This window comes from Ochotona curzoniae, unplaced genomic scaffold (assembly GCF_017591425.1).
Source record: "Ochotona curzoniae isolate NIBS_2020 unplaced genomic scaffold, NIBS_Ocur_1.0 scaffold_3208, whole genome shotgun sequence".
Classification (NCBI taxonomy): domain Eukaryota; kingdom Metazoa; phylum Chordata; class Mammalia; order Lagomorpha; family Ochotonidae; genus Ochotona; species Ochotona curzoniae.
Window position 1 is genome coordinate 56,073,499 of NW_024467106.1, and position 19,336 is coordinate 56,092,834.

Consider the following 19,336-nt stretch of genomic DNA (forward strand, 5'->3'; position numbering starts at 1 on the left):
TGTGAGATTTAGAGAGAACAAGTACTCAAACCAGAGCACTGTTCAGAAATTAAAACCAGAAATTAAAATGATATTTCCCTGCTTACGTACATGGGAAAAGCAGAAGAAGATGGCGGGGGTGTTTGAGCTGTGCCACCCTTGTGGGAGACCTGGGTGAAGCTCTTGATTCCTGGCTTTGGCTTAGCCCAGCCCAAACTGTTTCAGACATCTAGTGATGCCACAGCTAGAAGATCTGTCTGTGTGTGTCTCTCCCTCCCTCTCTGTAACTCTGACTTTCAAATAAATAAGTATGAAATTTTAAAAATTGGAAAATTTCTGTTCTACACAGAAACATTTGTTAAATATTAGACATCCTGACCACCTCAAGAATATTTGGTCTGCTCCTTCTGTGTACTTCAGATTCAATCTTGTGTTTGTCTAGATTCCCTGGTGCGATCCTGCCCTTATTTTGCTATCAGTAATTCCTTTCTGGAAAGGCTGTTTCTCTTAAGTTAATGATTTGTTGCATCCAGATATATTTTGGAGTTATCATTTGTGTTTATTACATAAGCGTACATCAATTTTTAGGAGATTTTACATAGTATTGTCAAATTACAGATACATATTTTTGAAATAAAAGTTAATAGTTTTAAAAGGCATAAGTTATTCTACTTATGTGTTTGTTTATTAACATCTGTTAGATTGGCACTGTGGCATAGTGAGTAAAGCCACTACCTGTGGTGCCAACATCCCATGTAAGTGCCAATTTAAGACTCAGATGCTCTATTTCCAATCCAGCCACCTGCTAATGTGCTGGGAAAGCAGATGGCCCAAGTGCTTGGGACTTTGCATGTAGGAGACCACAAGAAGCTCTGGACTGCTGGCTTTGGCCTGGCCTAGTCCATGCTTTTGCAGCCTTTTGGGGAGTGAACCAGCAGATAGAAGGTCTTTCTCTGCCTCTTTTCTCACTGTGTAAATAGTGACTTTCAGATAAATAGATTTTATATCTATCTACATATGTAACTATATATATTTTTATATAGATAAATATTTTACATGAAAGGTGATAAAAAAAAGAATGGCCTCAGTGGCTGAGGCTGGGCAATGCCAAAGCCAAGATTCTGGAATGTTTCTTCATAGACTGCCATGTGGATGATGGGAGCTCAAGCACTTGAACCCCCTGCTACTTCCCTAGACCCAGTAGTATAGCAGGGGACTGGATGGGAAGTACAGCAGCTAGGATTCCAACCAAACCCCCATCAGAGATGGTGGCTTAACTTACTGTTCCATGATATTTTGCCTACTGTTCTGCTTTTTTAAAGTTCATTCCACAAAAACATTAATTTGAACTTTTTTGTTGTTTTTTAAAAGGCTTATTTATTTAAAAGGTAGAGGTACACAAAGAGAGGGAGAGAAAGAGCGAGAGCAAAAGGGAGAGAGAGAAAAAGAAAATCTTCCATCCATTGGTTCTCCTCCCAGATGGCTATAATGACTGGAACTGAGCTGGTCCAAAGGCAGGAGCTAGGAGCCTCCTTTAGATCTCCACATGAGTACAGGGCCAAAGCATTTACACTACCTTCTGCTGCTTTCCCAGGTACTTAAGCAGCAACCTGAATTGGAAGTGGACCATCCAGGACTCAAACTAGACCCATATTGGATGCTGGCACTGTTATGTTGTAGTGCTAGCCCCTAAACATTTTTTTTTTAAGATTTATTTATTTATTGGAAAGTCAGATATACAGAGAGGAGGAGAGACAGAGAGGAAGATCTTCTATCCGATGATTCACTCCCCAAGTGAGCGCAATGGCTGATGCTATGCCAATCCAAAACCAGGAACCTGGAACTTCTTCCGGGTCTCCCACACAGGTGCAGGGTCCCAAAGCATTGGGCTGTCCTCCACTGCTTTCCCAGGCCACAAGCAGGGAGCTGGATGGGAAGTGGAGCTGCCGGGATTAGAACTGGTGCCCATATGGGATCCCGGGGTGTTCAACGCGAGGACTTTAGCCGCTAGGCCATGCTGCTGGGCCCCCTAAACATTTTTTACAGTTATAGAATCTGGTTTGATTTTGGATATGATTGTGTCCCCTTAGCTTTTTCTACCTCCCCATGCTAAAATTGATACTAAACAAAATAGCTGAAAGTGAACATTTGCCCTAAAAGCTAATCTGCCTCTTAGGACACCTACTTCCTTTTCCAGCTTCCTGTTAGGTCCACATAGGGGACTGGATTGAGGTCTCTGCTCAGGCTTCAACCTGACTCAGCTCCAGTCCTTGCAAACATTGGAAGTGAACTGGCATATGGCGGCGCTGTTTTTCTCTGTCTCTCAAATAAATTTTTAAAAATGAAAATTTAAAAAGGAAATAAATAACTAAATTATGTAAAATTTACATGACTAAAAATTAAATAAAGTCCTTGTTATGGATTTCATTTTCTAGAACTCATGACTTAATCTCCAAGCCGAGCAAATGGTGCTTACATAGTGACTCATAAATCTAGACAATCAAATGTGAATAGAAGAAAACTGATGACTTCTGTTAACTCCTGTAACTTTAAAATTCTTTTGATTTTCACATGCTCAAACATTTTGTTAATTTCCTTCAATGAAGTCTCTCTCTTTTTTTTTTTTTTACAGATCACATTAACAAAAAGACTGAGGTAAGTTTTATTGTATCCTTTATTCTAGAAAAAATGATTTTAAGAATAATGCTTTAATATTTAGTTAGTAAATCTTTTTTGAGACAGTAATTTAGACAATCCATGAGTTATCTTAAGTGAACTGAGTCATGTTTCTTACTTTGTAAAGTATAAAATATAGAACAAAGTATGATTATGTGAAATATAATCATTGTTTGATCTAATCATTCTAATTTATGTGTGAGAGCCAAAAATTGTGCATGTCAAATTGAAGACTTCAGAATGAGTAATTAAATTTTGTATTTTAATCTTTATGAAAAACTTATCTTGAAACTGCTTTTCAAATTTGGAATCAAGGAATTTATAAGGTGAGCCATGATTGTGTAGATAAACCCATGAGTCATAGTAACCTAAAAGGCAAAGCTATCTTAAACAATAAAGCTGAAGGAATCACAATATATATTTAAAGTCATCCTACAGGGCTGTAGTAAACAGGCTAGCCTGCTTACTGGTACAAGACTAGAAAAGATGACCAGTGGAACAGAATAGAACCTCTGACGAGGATCCACATGTGTACAGTCAATTAACTTTGACAACAGAACTGAAAATAATCCTGGGAGTGGTCAGTCTCCAACAAATGCTGTTGGAATGATTGGATATTCGCATGCAGAAGTGAGAAATAAGACCCTCATGTTTCACTATTTACAAAAATCAACTCTAAATGGAGCAAGGACATAAATCCACATCCAGACATCATCAAATTACTAGAGGAAAACATAGGGAACACTCTATAAGACATATGCATAGGCAGAGACTTCTTAGAAAAGACACCAGAAACACAGCTAGTTAAAGCCAAAATAAACCAGTTGGACTACATGAAACTAAGAAGCTTTTATACAGCAGAGGAAACTGTCAATACAGTGAAGAGGCAATTGAGAGAATGTGAGAAAATCTTTGTGTACTACACACCAGGTAGGGGACTAATATCCAGTATCTACAAAGAGCTTCAGAGACTCAGCAAAAACAAAGCAAACAACCCTGTTAAGAAGTGGGTAAAGGATATGAGCAGACTTTTTTTTTTAAGATTTATTTATTATTTATTTATTTTTTTTCTTTTAATAAAATTTATTTAGACATTCTTTACATAGTTAATTAGGGTAAGAAGGTTCAAGGGCTACAGGAAAGTGGATAATACTAGTATGTTTTCCATATTGTTACCTTCATGTTTAAAGGGGGGTATTAAGGCAGAAGGCCCACCCAATTTCCCACCCTCCCCAGGTCCCGGATGTAGGGCATGCTCTGAGGTTCTTGCTCAAGTGGTTTTGATATTGCCACAGTTATGAATCGCTGTCAGTCTTGCCACTCCAAGCACTATGAGGTCTTTGAAAAATCCACTGATTGACATAGTCCATCATAGCTGAGATGGTTGGTTGACCTGTTCTGTCTTCTCTCTTTTCTTGGTAAGGGTTCTGAGTCCAGCATTTAGATTAGGAAGATCTCCAAAGAAACTTTTTGTATGTGCTAACAAGCACAGGGCCTGGCACCGTCCATCGCTCCAATCAGCTGGTGGTTGCAATTGCTGGGTTGGTTCTGTTTTCACTCCCGACTTCCACTGGAACCAATGGGTGTTGCAGTCCAGCCTGGTTCTGCCCAGCACATACTTGGCCCTCACATAAACCAGTGGGCGCTGCAGCCTAGTTGGAGCAACCCACAATAACCCCCTCCAGGCCCGCCCCCTACCCTGGTTTGCCAGTAATGTGTAGCAGTAATCCAGTCTGTCCCACACCCCATTCCACCCCAGCCGCTATCTTAGTTTTATGTCCTCCTGTGGAAGTGGCAGCCCAAGAGGGATGAGCCCACTGTTTCCCTCCCAGGCCTCTCCCACTCCCAGATTCCAGTTGATGCTGCGTCTAAGCCCAAACAATCTTCGCCCACTTTAATTTTGTTTGCACCAGTAGGAATAATCCGCCGAGCCCGGCTTTTCCCTGATCTAGTCCACATGGGGCGCACAGGTGTGGTAGCTCCGCCCAGTCTGGTCTGCCCCCATCCCAGCCCTTGCTCTCCTGCGGAAGTAGCTGTCCAGCAAAGGAACCCTCCCTTATTCCCCTGCTGGCTCTGCCCACTTCCTTTCTTGTTCTCAGGCTGGTTGGGTGCTGCGGTCCCTTCCGGCACAGACAACCTCACCTCGGCATTCCATATTGTGCACTAGTCTTTGTTGCGACCGAACCTGGTTCGACCCACACTGGTGCCTGGATTTGCCAGTGGATGACGTGGACAGATTCAGCCTGGTCTTGCCCCCACGTCTGCCAATTGTATGCCAGTGGGTAGCTTTCCATGGCCTTTTCTGGGCTGTTTCCTATCATGTTTCTTGCGCTCACCTTCCGGGTCTGTGTCCTGCCAGAGGGGTTGAGCAGACATTTTTCAAAAGAAGAAATTCAGGTAGCTAATAGACATATGAAAAAGTACTCAGGCTCCCTAGCTGAGCATTTGGGGAAAAGCAAATAAAAACCACATTGAGGTTCCATCTAACTCCTATGAGAATGGCCTACATACAGAAGTCAACAACTATTGGCAATGATACGGGGATAAAGGTACCCTACTCCACTATTGCTGGGAGTGTAGACTGTTGTAGCCACATGGAATTCAGAATGGTGAGTGCTCACACAACTAAAAATTGATCTATATGACGCAGGCATCTCCTTCCTGGCAGTATTTCCAAAGCAATCTGCAGCCCAATATTTGTAGCAGCACAGTTCACAATAGCAAAGGCGTGGCAACAACCCAGATGTCTGTCAACAAAAGACTAGGTGAAGAAGCTGGTGCATTTACTCTGAAATACAATTCAGGCATAAAAAAGTGTAAAATCCTATCCATTTGCAACAAAATGGTTACAACTGGAGGTCATCATGCTCAGTGAGATAACCCAATTCAAAAAGAACAAATAGCATTTGTTCTCTTCTGAAACAGCACAGCCTTAAATAGATAACAAAGAGGTACAGGTAATCAAGTACATGCATAAACTACAGGTGAATGGTTAACAGAGACTTGCACACTGGGAAGTACAGTTACATTATGGTGCATGTCCCTACTGAGTGAAAGTTGGACTCCCATTTTGAAGCATGTGAATTTGCTTGTATGGCATGATCCTAGATTTTCTACTTCTATTTATACCTAACATGTCATGATATGCTTAAATAGCAGAAAGTTAATCTTATAACTGCTACCAAGAGACTATGTGACTGTGATAATTCAGGGAATAATAGCAGCTGCAGGAGACACAGGGATGGAGGGCGGACAGGAAGAGGGAGAGAGCAACACACCTACAGAACTGTATGTAATAAAGTTTTAAGAAGTAATCTAATTATACTGCTCTTATTGTTCACCACTAGAGGGTGTTATAGCCTATATAACTTCCTGATGTTAGGGATGTTTTTAAATCACCCTCTGCAAATCTTTTTTTTTTTATTATTATTATCATTTTATGATACAGTTCCATAGGCTCTGGGATTTCCCTTTCTCCATCCCTCCCCAAATCCCCTCTCCCCGAGTTCCCCTATATCATTACTATCGCATAGTTCTTCATACAGTCATATGTCTGTCATTACAGGCATGGACAATGGCAGAGAGTCCAGTATCCTATTGTCAAGATATAGTTAATGGTTTCACTGGGAGTCCATCTTTGATCTGAAGTACAGACACACACTACATTGTATCCTCATATCTGCATATGATAGTCTCCATTACACAGTTACTGTACATCCCCTTAAATGAAAAGCCACAATACAAAATTAATAACAGGAAGAAAAACAGAAACTTAGAACACCATGAAGTTAAATAACATGCTACTGCATATGATAGTCTCCATTACACAGTTACTGTACATACCCTTAAAAATGAAAAGCCACAAAACAAAATCAACAGGAAAAAAGTTTATAATGTCATGTAGTTAAATAACGTGCTACTGAATGACTAATGTGTTGCTGAAGAAATAAAAAAGAAAATGAAGAACCTTCTTGAAGAAAATGATGCTACTGTGTGATGTAGGAGTCACTGAAGAATGTAATGACAACGTGTTGAAGAGATGGAACTTAAAACAGAATCCATGATATAGTTTCCGCTGATCTTTGTTGTAGAATGTCATGTTGCTGCAGTTGACTGAGCCAGAAATGAGTTCACTCCCAGCTTAGTGCATGCACAGTCCTGTCCCATGGCCTTTGCCTCTACACAAAATGGCACCATTTGCCCAGATATTTGCTGTTATTGCTTGGTTGGGATAGTTTCCGATTTGTTCTGCCCTCCTTCGTTTGCTATGGTGCCATATGTTCTCTGCAGACTCTAATGGGCTGCCATATCCTCTGTGTACATGTAGGCCTGCCATCCACTGCTCTGTCTTTTCCACTGATGAGGGCATCCCAGGCCACCTGACCCGGGGCCCCACCAGACCCTCTACTCCTGTGGCTCATGGACCTAAGCTAGGCAACCCAGGCCCCACTCCTGGGGCTCACAGACCTGACACCCACTGTACAGGCAGGCCTAAGGACTCAGGCCAAGTGACACAGGCCCCACCTGGCCCCCCACCCCAGGGTTCATGGACCTGGCACCCCCATATATCTTTAGGGGAAATATATATGTATATGTCTATATATAAAATGTGTATATATTTATGTATATAGTGTGTATATATAGAATATGTGTATATATGTACACACACATACATATATATGTATAACAAGCTAGGTGGCTATGCTGGCACACTGGTGTGGCTAATACAGATTTGGCATTAAGCAGGCCCAAGATGCCTGCCAGCTATTAGCTGCTTTTCTCCTAGCAGTGTAGCACTTGCCTAGGTACAGTGCAACCTAGGCTACTGTCCACAGCTGGAGTTGGAAATTACAAGTACATATACATGTATAGAAACATTGTGTGGTACCCCGTAAATATCTGCAGGTTCTTAGGTTGTTAGTTAAAAATAAATAAGATTACCAAATGAGACTTGCAGGCTTTAATTTGATTAGTAACAAAAAGTAATCTCTTGAGAAATTTTTATTGGTATATAGAAATTACATAATGGGTTTTAAATGTAAAAGATTGAGTAGTTCAAACCTAGACTAATCAACAATGTAAGGACAGGCATAAAATAGGCAGATTGATTGACTGAACTGATAAGTAAATATTGATACTTACGTTGAGTTAATTTTGGAAAATGATACCATGTTGACTCATTGGAGCAAAGAATAGTCTTGTCAGCTAATCATACTGTAAATCTAACATGCAAGAGGTTTAATTTGGACCCCTTCTTCACACTATGCCTGATAATTAATTCAGAATACAACTTAGTACCAAATATAAGAGCTAAAATTGTGGAGATCTAGAAGAAAATATAGAAGTAAATTCTTATGACAATGATTGCTTGGATTTTGACTTTATGAAAACTTAAATCTTTTCTGATGGATAACAGATACCAGGAAGAAAGCAGATGCAAAAAAAAAAAACAAAAAAAAAAAACAAAAAAAACCCTCACAGAATAGGAGAAATATTTGTACATTATATTATATTACATAAGCTGTATTTGTATAAATAAAGTACATCACGAACTTAAGAGGCCAGGTAACCTACAAGTATTTCTCAGTGGTGAAATACCACTTAAGAGAACCCTGTCCCATTTCAGAATGCCAGGGTTCTGTTTCTGGCTGTGTTCCTTGTTCAATCTTCCTGCTAATGTACATGCTGGGAGGCAGCAGCAGGTTGTGGTTCAAATATTTGTGTCTGCCACCTTCTTAGGAGTCATGGATTGAGTTTCTGGCTTTCATTTCAGCTGGGCTGTTCCAAGACTTGTTTATATTTAGGGAGTGAACCAGTAGATGGGAGATTTCACTCTCCATGTTTTTCACTATCTAGAGACCATTCTAATAAAATGTCAGTTAGCAAAGTATCTCGGCAGACGTTTTCCAAAAGTTGCCTGAATGTCTCACAAACACTCAAAGGGTGTTTACCATTATTCTTCAGGGACATGCAGCTAAGAACCATAGTGAGATCCCACTACATTGCCCACAAAGGTGGCTATAATGATAGACAGTAATAAGTGCTCCTGCCAGTGTGGAGAAATTGGAACTCTTGCCCTGATGATTACATCTGATAATATCTCAGAAGATTAAACATAGAGTTACCAAAATATGACCCAGCAATTCTACTTGTAGGTATATATTCAAGGTAGTTGAAAATGTGTCCACACAAAATCTTACACATGAATTTTCATGGCAGCATTATTCTTAATAGTCAAAAAGTAGAAATAACTCAGGTGATTATCAACACAAATGAATAGAGTAATAAACTAGAATAGGCAATTATTTGGTAATAAAAAGAAGTAAATTATTGAGTTGTGCCATAACATGGATGAACCTTTAGGACATTTTGGTAAGTCAAACTAGTCACAAAATGACATGTTGTAGAGTATTTCATTTACATGAAATATCTGCAAATTTATTAATTGATAGCAGATTAATGTTGCCTGGGGCTGGGGAGAAAGCACTAGGAGGAATGAAGAGTGATTGCTTCTTGCTGTGATGAAAATGTTCCAAGATTGAGAGTTGATACAACTCTTAATACCTTAAACAACCATTGACTTGCACAAATTAAATGGATGGATTGCGTACAGAATAACAAAAACTTAAAAATCAAGTATTATACTCAACTCCAGAAATGGAAGAAGGAACAAAAGGACATTTCCGGCTTTATATATACTGTTTGTATTCTGGAGTCAATGGGTTGGTTGTCTGTTAGTTACCAGTTTCCTTTCCTTCGTTTCTTTTCTTTCTTTCTTTCTTTTTTTTTTTTAATTCTTGTGACTGACTAGGTTTATTAAAGGCATGTAATTTTGTGTTGAATGCTAGTAAATCCTATTTGTTTTTGGCAGGAATTGAGTACTTCTCAGACTTTATCACATGATGGAGGATTTTTCAATAGACTGGAAGATGATGTTCATAAAATTCTTATTAGAGAAAAAAGAAGAGAGCAACTTTCAGAATATAATGGAACAGATAATGGTACAACTCCTGAACATAACCAGGCATGTAAAATAGAAATTCTGTTAAATCACAATGGAATGATGCAAATTTTTCTCTTTTTGAAAAAAGTAAGCTGTGGAATCAAATTTTGATTGTGTAAAGTACTAGCTTAGGTAATGTTTTAGTCATTATCACAAAAAGATGTAAATAAGGATAAGGATGTAATAAGGATAAAGTATGAAGTTTATTCATTTATGACTTTATTATGTGTTATATTCTATATACTGTTAGGGACTGATTTGAGAAAACAGGACACCAACATGGTTAAGACCTTTGTGTTTTTTTAAGAGATTTATTTATTTTTATTTGAAAAACAGGAGAGATAGAGACAAAGAGAGGTCCTCCATCCTCTGGTTTCACTCCCCCAATGACCACAGTGGCCAGAGGTAAGCTGATCCAAAACCAGGAGCCAGGAACAACTTCCAGTTCTCCCACAAGGGTGTAGAGCCCAAGGATTTGAGCCATCTTCCTCTGGTTTCTCAGGTCACAAGCAGGGAGCTTGGTCGGAAGTGGAACAGCCAGGACTGGAACTGACATACGTTTAGGATACTGGTGCTGCAGGCAGAGCTTTAGCTGGCTATGCCACTGCACCAACTGCAGTTAAGACTCTTCTTTCCTTAGGATCACAGAGGTAGTGAAGATAGGAGAAAATAGAACTAGAAAGGCATTATTGAGCATAAAGAAGACTTTTAAAAGATAAGCCAACAGTAAAGAAAAAAGATTTTGTATGGAGAAGGTAATAGAATTGTGCTTAGGTGAATTGTGATGGAGATATTAATAAATGATGTTTGAGGTAAGAGCTAATGATGGGTAACTGTAAGCTCAGAAACAGAAAGGGTTTGTAACCCAGTGAGGGAACTGTAAGAACAGCGGCCCTGAGTTATGATGGCCATAGACTAAATATTCAGGAGACATTGTATGGGTAAGAAGTATAGATTTTGTGTTGTATCACAACATTCAAAAATTCAAAATAAAAATTTAACAAAAAAAATGACTGTGAGGTAACATGACTAATTAAACAGATTGAAATTAGGTTATAAAAATTTTTCTGTGAAATTAATAAGTTAGATATTTATAATACACTACATGGTAAACTGCTGCCCACATATAAACTATGGTCAGTGGTCTGCTCTTTGAAAGGCTCATAAGAATGGAACTTTTAAAAAATGAGAATGGCATTTATATGTTTTTTTAAAGATTTATTTTTATTGGAAGGTCAGATATACAGAGAGGAGGAGAGACTGAGAGGTAGATCTTATGTCCGCTGGTTTACAGCCCAAGCAGCTGCAGTGGCTGGAGCTGAGCCCATCTAGAGCTTCTTCTGTGTCTCCCAATGCAGGTGCAGGGCCCAAGGCTTTGAACTGTCCTTGACTGCCCTCCCAGGTAACAACCAGGGAGCTGGATGGGAAATGGGGCCACTGGGATTAGAACCGGTGCCCAAATGGGATCCTGGCATGCCTTCAAGGCAAGGACTTTTGCCACCTGGCATTTATATTTCTAAAAATGAGTAATGTGGCTTATATTCATGACACAGTATTTTTCAGCTGCATCTTTGTTGGAAAGAGATAAAGAGATCCTATCCATTGCTTCTCTCCCCAGATTCCCACAACAGCCCTAAGCTGTGGCTAAAACCAGAAGCTGGCAACTCGGTTCAGGTCTCTGTCCCACATGGATGGCAGGGATGTAGTCATTTGAGTCATTACCCGCACCTCAAAGGGTCTGTAGTAGGAGGAAGCTGGAGTCAGGAGCCAGCACTGTGATTGTGGTAGAGTGAGGGAGAGCAGAATGATCTAATTTTATTCTAATTTTATTCTCTTGGAGCAGACTATTGATATTTTAATATGGTCCTACTTTTCATGGACTTAGTAATGTAGAAACTGGTATATAGAGCACTTTTTGAGTTAACTTCAGATAACATTTCTAGTGATTAGTTAGGTTTTTTGTTTTTTTTTTAAATTATATATTTTTATTTTGAAGTTTTGAATATGTGGTACAATTTCGTATAGACTGGGATTCCCCCTCAAACTCCCACACCCTGACAGATTTTCCCCATTTTACAATGGTATAGTCCTTTATAAGAAATCAATTTCATCAGTCTTTTAAGTGTATCCCGGCATTGCTGGTACAATGTCAGACAGTCCAGCATCTCATTGTCTATATATTTTCAAGTTTAATTGGAAATCCATTTTTCATCTGGAAGCAGGAATGAATGTTGCATTATACACCCACATTTTGATATGGTGGACCCCAGTACTCCATTACTGTATACATTTCCATAATTGAGAAGCCATGAAACAAGGTCAACAAGGTATGAGTTAGAACAATTGCAACAACAGCAACAATGACAAAAACAAATTACAGCACCATGAAAAAAATGCGCCACTGAGTAACTAACACATGGGTGACAAAAAGGAAACAAAAATGACTTGGGAAAAAGGATGCCACTGTGTAATCCATGAACCAGCAATGAATTTGACAAGAGAAAAAAGAAAGTCTGTGGAATAAATAAAACTGAGACAAGAAGCATCAAAACACATGAGATGCAGCCAAAAACAAACAAAAAAAAAAACAAGGGTGAAATAGACTCCAGTGCTATCATAGTGGGAGACCTTAATACCCTATAACTTCAATGGACAGATCAAAAAAACAGAAGCTCAGCAAAGAAACGATAGAACTCACTCAAACGCTAGAGCAAATGGACTTAGTTGACATCTATCGAACCCTTCATCCTACAGACAGAAAATATACTTTTTTTTTTAATCAGTACGTGGAAACTTCTCCAGAATTGACCATGTTATAGGCCACAAAAAAAGCCTTAGCAAATTTTATTATTTTAGTATATATGCTGCCGAAGTGAGCGCAAACTTTAAAAAGTCAAAATTATACCATGCATATTCTCAGACGATCATGGAGTGAAGCTAGAAACCAAGGAAGACTTGAAAACACATGGAGACCGAATAGTATGTTACTAAATGAGCAGTGGGTTAGAGAGGAAATCAAAGGGGAAATTTAAAAACTGCTTGAAACAAATGAAGGCATCAACACAACATACCAAAATTTATGGGACATAGTCAAGGCAATGCTAAGAGGAAAGTTCATCTCAATCAATGCTTATGTCAGGAAACTAGAAAAGCATCAAGTAAATCAGCTAACCTTACAGCTGAAGGAACCAGAAAAACAACAGCAAGCAACCCCAAGATTAGTAGGAAAAAATAAATAATCAAAATAAGGGAGGAAATAAACCAAACAGAGACCAAGAGAGGAGCTATACATAAGATCAATCAGTCAAAGAGCTGGTTCTTTGAGAAAATCAACAAAATAGACTCCCCACTAGCCCAGCTAATCAGAAAAAGGAGAGAAAATACACATCAATAGCATCAAACATGAAAAAGGAGATATAACAACAGATACCTCGGAAATACAAAGAATCATCAGGAACTATTACAAGCAACTATGTGCAAACAAATCAGAAGACCTAGAAGAGATGGATAGATTTTTGGACACATACAGTCCACCAAAATTGAATCAAGAAGTAATTAACGATCTAAATAGACCAATAACATGTACTGAGATTGAATCAGTAATTAAAGCCCTCCCAACCAAGAAAAGTCCTGGACCAGATGGCTTCACTGCTGAATTCTACCAACTGTTCCAAGAGGACCTTAATCCCAATCCTACACAAGCTTTTTCAAATATTAGAAAGAGAGGCAATCCTTCCAAACTCTCTCTATGAAGCTAATATCACCTTAATACCAAAGCCAGATAGAGAAACAACAGAAAAAGAGAACTACAGACCAATATCCTTGATGAACATAAATGCAAAGATCCTCAATAAAATACTAGCCAACAGGATCCAACAACACATCAGGCAGATCATTCACCGAGACCACATGGGATTCATCCCAGGCATGCAGGGATGGTACAACATCTGCAAATCAATAAACAATGATACATCACATCAACAAATTGAAAAGTAAAAACCATATGATCCTCTAGTGATTAGTTTTTGTATGTCAATTACTTCACATAATGTGTAAGTATAATTACCTCTACCAAGAAAAAATTTTGAACATATTCGCTTAATAAAATTATTTTACATATTAGTGAGAAAGCACAATTTCTTGCGGTTTTTTCAGTCATACTAATAACCATCGATTTTACTAGTTTTTCATTTATCTTTTTAAATTTTCTCATAGTATATGTTTACATTTTATCAGATCTTTCAATCTTTTTCTTTTTGTTATCCGTCTTTAGTGTCCATTTCAGAAGAGCCTTCCTATTCAAAGGTGATAACCATATTCATCTACATTTTAAAAAACATTTGTATGGTTGCATTTTTTTCAAACATAAGATAATTATTGATCCATCCTTACAAATTTAATTTTATTGAAAGGAAAATTGTAAACAACAGAGTGAAGCTGTCTAAAATTTCATATACAAAAAAGTCATCATTAAATTTAAGTGTATGAGGGCCTGGCACAGTGGCCTAGCACTCACCTTGATCGCGCTGGGATCTCATATGGGTGCCAGCTCTAATCTCAGCAGCTCCACTTCCCATCCAGCTCTCTGCTTGTGGCCTGGGAAAGCAATCGAGGACGGCCCAAAGCCTTGGGACCCTGCACCCGCGTGGGAGACCTAGAGGAGGTTCCTGACTCCTGGCTTCAGATGGGCTCAGCTCCAGCCATTGTGGTCACTTGGGGAGTGAATCATCGGACAGAAGATATTTCTCTCTCTCTCTCTCCTCCTCTCTGTATATCTGACTTTGCAATAAAAATAAACAAATCTTTAAAAAACGTTAATATATGAGCTTACAAAATTATTTCTTTGCCCACATTATTATATTTGGGGATTATGTGAACATCTTTTATACTTCTATGTCAGTATTTTTAAAGACTTTTGAGTTTTTAGTTGTACGGATTTACCACACTTAGTCTTAGGTTTTTTGAGGGGAGGGGCAGGGATTTACAAGAGATGCGCTCATAGATATTCTGCCACTCATTTACCTACTTGGGATAAATTCCCAGAAGTGAGCTGAATATTCGTTTATTTCTAATTTATGTCTTCACCTATTGGATAAACCAGAAACTGAGATTGCCACAATTCATAGGCTGTTAATTCTGCCTCCAGATTATTTCTCAAATACACTTCTCTCCATTTATACTATTTCACCTTAATCCAAAGTATAATCTCACTGGATTTGGGTTTATATAGCAAATAATCTTTTTGTTTGTTTGTTTTATCTCCATTTCATGACATTTTCCACACAGATAAAAGGAATCCTTACATATAAACATAAAGCTAAAAGTCTGACACAAAATCCTTCATTGTTTCCCATTTCATTCAAAATAACATTAGATTATTCCTATGGTCTGGAGGGACCTCCAAGATCATCTCTCTACCAGTTTTTCCAGTCAGGTTGTACACTCGCCCCTTACTTGCTCCAGCTACGCTTCCCTTTGTAGCACTATTTCTTCTTAGCTTAAACCTCAGTTTCTCATTGTGGCATTTGTTTACATGCTATCTACATTCATTACCAAACAAGTCCCATGAGGACTAGAAACTTTTAAACATTCTCTCTCTCTTTCTTTCTCTCTAAGATTTATTCATTTATGGGCCCAGCATGGTAGCCTAGTGGCTAAAGTCTTCAGCTTGAGTGTGCTGAGATCCCAGATAGGCACCAGTTTGTATCTTGGCTGCTCTGCTTCTCTCTCTTAGCGCGGTGCTTGTGGCCTGGGAGGGCAGTTGAGGATTGCCCAAAGCCTTGGGACTCTGCACCCACGTGGGAACCTGGAAGAAGCTCCCGGATCCTGGCCTCAGAGCAGCTCAGCTCTGGCCATTGCAGCCACTTGGGGGGTGACCCAGTGAATAGAAGATCTTTGATCTTTGTCTCTCCTTCCCTCTGTAAATCTGACTTTCCAATAAATATAAATAAATACATTTTTAAAGGGATGTATTTATTTATATGTATAGCAGAGCAACAGAGAGAGAGAGAGAGAGAGAGAGAGAGAGAGACACCAGTCTTCCAACCATTGGCTTACTCCCCAAATGGCCATAGCAGATAGGGCTAGAACAAGCTAAAGCTAAAATCCAAGCTACCACCTGATCTTCCACATTGATGGCAGGGACCCAGGTACTTGGGCCACCATCTTCTGCCTTCTCAGGCACATTAACAGGCAGCTGGGGCAGAAGCCGAGTAGGCAGAACCTAAATCAGCAGTCTGATATTAGGTGCTGGCATTGCCACTGTACCACAATACCAAATCCTGGAGTCTTTATTTCTATTCATTTTTCTACACCCAGCAGTTAGCAGTTAGATTATCAATATTTATAGAATATATTAGTGTTGCCACATTTACTTCTTGGGTAGATACAACCAATTTCTGTTCTTATCAAAAGTATAACTTTGTAGTTAGAAATAGATTTTTCAGTTATACTTTTGTTTTATAGACTATCATTCTGTAATTTACTCTTTTTACACTTTTAAAAGATTTATTTACTTTTATTGAAAAGGCACATTTACAGAGAGATGGAGAGACAGAAAGATTGTCCGTCCACTGATTCACACCACAATAGCCACAGCTGACTCAATCTGAAGCCAGAATCCAGCAGCTTCTTCTGGTTTGCCATGTAGGTGCAGGGTTCCAAGGCTTTGGGCCACCATCCACTGCTTTCCCAGGCCACAAGCAGGAAGCTGGATGGGAAGTAGAGCAATCAGGATGTGAACTGGCACCCATATGTGATCCAGGCAGCACATGCAAGGCAAGGATTTAGCCACAGGGCTACTGGTCTGGGTCTCTTTTCTCACTTTTTGAAAATAGCATCTTCATAGGCAGACATTCGGCGTAATTGCTAAGATATCAATGCACTACATGTGAATACTTGGGTTGGGTTCTCACTGGCTCCTGAGTCTAGCTTCTAGTCCTAAGGTAGAAGTTTCTCTCCCGCTCTCCCTCCTGTTTTTTTTCTGTCCTCTCTCTTGCTTTCTCTCTTTCTTTCTCTTTATCACAAATCTCACCTTAGTCTCACAAAAAAATTCTAAAAAATACGAGGCTATAAAAAGCTGTTTAAATATCAAGTCTCTTCCTGGACATTTATGATATTTTGCTGTTTTATGTAAGTTCCATGATCGCATAATTACTTCTTGCTTTATAATGTATGATTACTTGGTATTTTCCTAGTTGGAGTCTTTACAGTCTTGTCTTTACAGTCTTACTCTATTTCAAAGAGTTAAATCCAATAGAAATTCAAGCTTACAAGTTATACTTAGCCTTCCCAACTACAAATATATTTTGTGTAATTTTCAAAATTGTGTAATTTTTAGAATGACTCTTACTTAAACTTTTAAACTTTTATTTTGCTGTTGATAGATTATTTTATTAGTTTGTTCTCAACCTGGTAATTGATATTGAAGAGCAGTGTTCCTTATTTTTGTTTTTCATATTTTGAATGTCATTTTTCAATTCTTTTGTGTTTTCAGGATATTAATTGCTTTCCCAGAGTACTTCCATTATGTTTATTTCCAAATAGAATTTTATGTCAAAGTTTTGATACTGTTGTAAGGAATGTTTGTATTTTGAGATTTATCATAAATATCTTATTTGTGGTGTTTGTAGTTAGGATTATATAATTGAGTTAAAGTAGTAATGTAGTGCCAAGTTTAAGATCGCCACAGAAAAAATAATTATTTAAAGTTAATTCTTTTATTTATTTGTCACTTATTTTATTTATTTATTAAATAATTAAAGTCAGGATTTTTCCTTTTCAACTTTTCAGAAGGCTTTATTACAAACCAGAATTGGAAAAATAATTTTAGCCCTAAAAATAGTGTTATACTTTATTTTAGGAAGTGGTTTTAAAAGATGGAAGAATTGAAAGACTGAAGTTGGAACTTGAGAGAAAAGATGTTGAAATCCAGAAGCTAAAAACTGTGATCACTCAGTGGGAGGTGTGTGTCTATTTACTGCTATGAAGGAAAAGTCTATAAATTGTACATTTTCTGTTTCTCTTATGTAAATATGCTTAACATTTGATGTTAAAAGTAATTATTTAGGTTATTTAGTAATTAGGTTTTAAAACTTATTTAAAGACAGGATGGTAGTAAGTTTTTTCACAATGGAAAATATATATAACATACCCGTTTTAAGTGTTTAGTTCTGTGCCATTATTGCCTTCATGGTATCACTTAATCACCACTGCTGTCTACTTCCAGAACTTTTTTCATCATCTTGACCAGAAACTGCACCCAGAAAACAGCCCTCTATTCTTATTTTCCCAGCTTTTGGTAGCCTGTGTCTATGAATTCCATTCCCGTTACTGCAGATAGGTGGAATCCTACTATGTCTATCCTCCAGTGTCTGACTTAATTTGTTTAGTATGTTTTCAAGGTTCATCCATGTTGTAGCAAGTATCAGAATTTATTCTTTTTTCCATTATATGTGTATAATGCATTTTGTTCATTGTGCAAATATATGATTCTCTGCTTTTAGTTCTTGGTTACAAACTTGAAAGTCAAAAAGCTAGATCATATGGTAATTCTATGTTGAACTTTTAGAGGAACTACCAAACTTCTCTACAGTAGTTGTATACATTTTTTTTCAAACATTTCTTTTTTTTATATATAATCTTAGTGTATTAGGGTACAAAGGGCCAAAGGCTACAGGGTGAAAGTGGGTAATATCATTGTTTCCACACTAATATCATTTTGCCCTGTATCTGGGGTTAGGGGAGTAACAAAGGGAAAAGCACCCCCCCCCCCACCTTCCACCCATCCCTGATCCCCAACATGAGGCGCGCTCCAAGGGTCCTGCTCGAACAGTTCTGATAGTTCATCAGTTCTGGATTGCTGCCAATCTCGCCGTCCCAACTGCAATGAAACCTATTCAGAGTCCACTGGCTGACAGTCTCTTGATGGTTGGGGTTCCAAGATCAGCAGTTCAGTTGGAGAGATATCCAAAGAAACTTCATCTGAGTTGATCCCAGATCTGATTCTTGAGTGAGTTTGCTAGTACAGACTCCAACACTGTTCGTCACACCAATCAGCTTATGCATATGCTGGTCGTTGCGATTGCTGGGTCAGTTCTGTTTCCAGCTCTGTCTTCCTTGTGAACCAACAGGTGTTGTAATCCAGCTCAATTCTACCCACTTCATACTCAGTCCTCACGCAAACCAGTGGGAGCTGTAGCCTAGTTGGGGCAACTCCCCATAACCCCTACCAGTTCTGCCCCCTACCCTGGTTCCCATGCTTGCCAGTATGCACCGCAGGCTTGTCCAGTCTGTCCCACATCCCATTTATCTCTCGCACACGTCAATGGACATTGAAGCCTAGTTCAACCCAACCAACCTATTATCCAGCCCATACACCTACTGGCAGGTGCCTTTCTGTCTAGCCCCCCTGCTCCTAGCCTGGGTTTCGTGCTGTCCAGTGAGGGTGGTAACCCTGAGGGAGGTGCCCACTATTTCCCTACTAGGCCACACCCACTCCCAGAGTATGCAGTCTCCAGGTGGTTTTGGCATTTGACTTGACAGAATTAGCTCCCAGTACCAGCCTCTGCCAGCTAATGCTGTGGCTAATCCCAAACACCCCTCAACCCACTCTAATTTTAACTCGCACCAGTCAGAACAGTCAGCTCACCATGAGGCCCACAGGTGCTATAGCTCTGC

The 19,336-nt window shown here is 38.9% G+C and overlaps 1 protein-coding gene across 1 annotated transcript in view; it reads left to right on the forward strand.

Moving 5' to 3' along the window:
- Positions 1-19,336, forward strand: part of GKAP1 (G kinase anchoring protein 1) — a 68,737-nt gene that overhangs the window by 37,919 nt on the left and 11,482 nt on the right. The window contains exons 7-9 of the mRNA XM_040963321.1: positions 2,612-2,634; positions 9,527-9,679; positions 17,520-17,621. Of these exons, the coding sequence (XP_040819255.1) occupies positions 2,612-2,634; positions 9,527-9,679; positions 17,520-17,621 (278 nt within the window). The remainder of the gene's footprint in view (positions 1-2,611; positions 2,635-9,526; positions 9,680-17,519; positions 17,622-19,336) is intronic.